The following is a 1,641-nucleotide window of genomic DNA, read 5'->3' on the forward strand; positions in this document are numbered from 1 at the left end:
TAATGTGTGCATATACCTTTTTTTGAACATATACCATGCAATGCTCAACATAGCACTTATTATCCAAGCACTTCTTATGTGTTGTGTATATGTATTGTGTAATGACAATGTCAACAGAGGAGTGATTTCAATTACAGAGTTTTGTTGGTTAAAGTAATGAGAGGTTCAGTATGTGGAAGCATCCATTTAACTCCAGGAGGCTTTTCTATGTCTGCATAATGTGTGCATATACCTTTTTTTGAACATATACCATGCAATGCTCAACATAGCACTTATTATCCAAGCACTTCTTATGTGTTGTGTATATGTATTGTGTAATGACAATGTCAACAGAGGAGTGATTTCAATTACAGAGTTTTGTTGGTTAAAGTAATGAGAGGTTCAGTATGTGGAAGCATCCATTTAACTCCAGGAGGCTTTTCTATGCTTTCAAAAGTCGGGCAGAAAAATCTTATTACAAAAGGTGTCTAAGGCAGACTTCAGTTCTCCACCAGGGTGACTCATCAGCTTTGTCAAACTTCGCCCCCCCCAACCGTACACTTCATACCTTTGCACATCATCATTTTTACTCCCACAGCAGATGGTCTCAATGTCCCACTGTGGCTTTGTCATGATGCATCTTCATGCTGCTAGCTCCTCTTGTCCTTCATTTTAGGCGGAGGTCATATGCTCTGACACTCCCTCTTTGCATTTAATTTAACCCCCGTCTTTCTTTCCTGTCCATGCACAGAATCAGACACAGCATGATGAAATAAACCACAGCTCCTCAGACTTTAACAGTGAGTTTCATTGCATTGATAATCTCAAACTGAGTGCATGTTCGGGTTTCACGACAAGGAATCATACTTGCCTCCTTCGTAGATTTGGAGTGCAAGACAGAGGTCGGTGTGTCGTCCTGCCTGCTAACACCCACAGCCTCCCCGAGAGACTCCAGCCGATCTGAAGAACGAGGGATAACCATTAGCAGTGGAGTGTGAGTACAGTAGAGATGTTGCAGATACTGATGCATGCATGCACACAAGTGTTAGAAAACTATGAACCAAAGTCAACAGCTTCTTTGTGTGAAATTCTGACGATACACACCAATATATATGTTAAAAATATCAATTTGGTGCTGATACAGATTTTATTTCTGCTTTGCTTTTTGGGCATTTGCTCCCTTTTAAAAAATTTGCTTTTATGCTAGCAAAACAAAGAATTCAGAATTCAAATGTTCATCAAACTGTCTTTCAACGCAAACATTTTCTCTCTTTTCTGAGTTTTCCTGCCCACTCTCCTCACTGTCCTGCCAAGTAAAAAAAAGAAAAAAGAAAACAGACTGAAACTAAAACCCACACACTCACATTTACACCTCCCATTATTCTCTTTACAGGCTCTGTCTTGTCTTGCAGTTTCTTGAAATACTTTGGAGTGATGTGTTGTCCTTCTCTGTATGTTGTCATTTTCTTCAAAACAATAAAAAACAATCAAACTCAAAGAAGAAAACTATTCCTAAAACTAAAAACTGTTTAGATAAAAAAAAAAAAAAGATGAATTACAAAACTTTAATAACTCTGCAACAGATTTCTCACTGCAGTCCTGCAGAGACCAGTTTGCATTGTAACATTTGATTGATTAAAATTAAATAAATAAAATTGAGTT

At 37.9% G+C, this 1,641-nt stretch overlaps 1 protein-coding gene across 2 annotated transcripts in view; it reads left to right on the plus strand.

Annotated features, from left to right (window-relative positions):
• samd1b (sterile alpha motif domain containing 1b) overlaps window positions 1-1,641 on the plus strand; it is a 21,773-nt gene that overhangs the window by 7,960 nt on the left and 12,172 nt on the right. For both annotated transcript variants that reach the window (XM_005931373.3, XM_005931372.3), the window contains exons 4-5: window positions 731-779; window positions 862-973. In XM_005931373.3, the coding sequence (XP_005931435.1) occupies window positions 731-779; window positions 862-973 (161 nt within the window). The remainder of the gene's footprint in view (window positions 1-730; window positions 780-861; window positions 974-1,641) is intronic.

Source organism: Haplochromis burtoni, unplaced genomic scaffold, assembly GCF_018398535.1.
Source record: "Haplochromis burtoni strain Fernald_Lab_line unplaced genomic scaffold, NCSU_Asbu1 Contig_140, whole genome shotgun sequence".
Lineage (NCBI taxonomy): Eukaryota > Metazoa > Chordata > Actinopteri > Cichliformes > Cichlidae > Haplochromis > Haplochromis burtoni.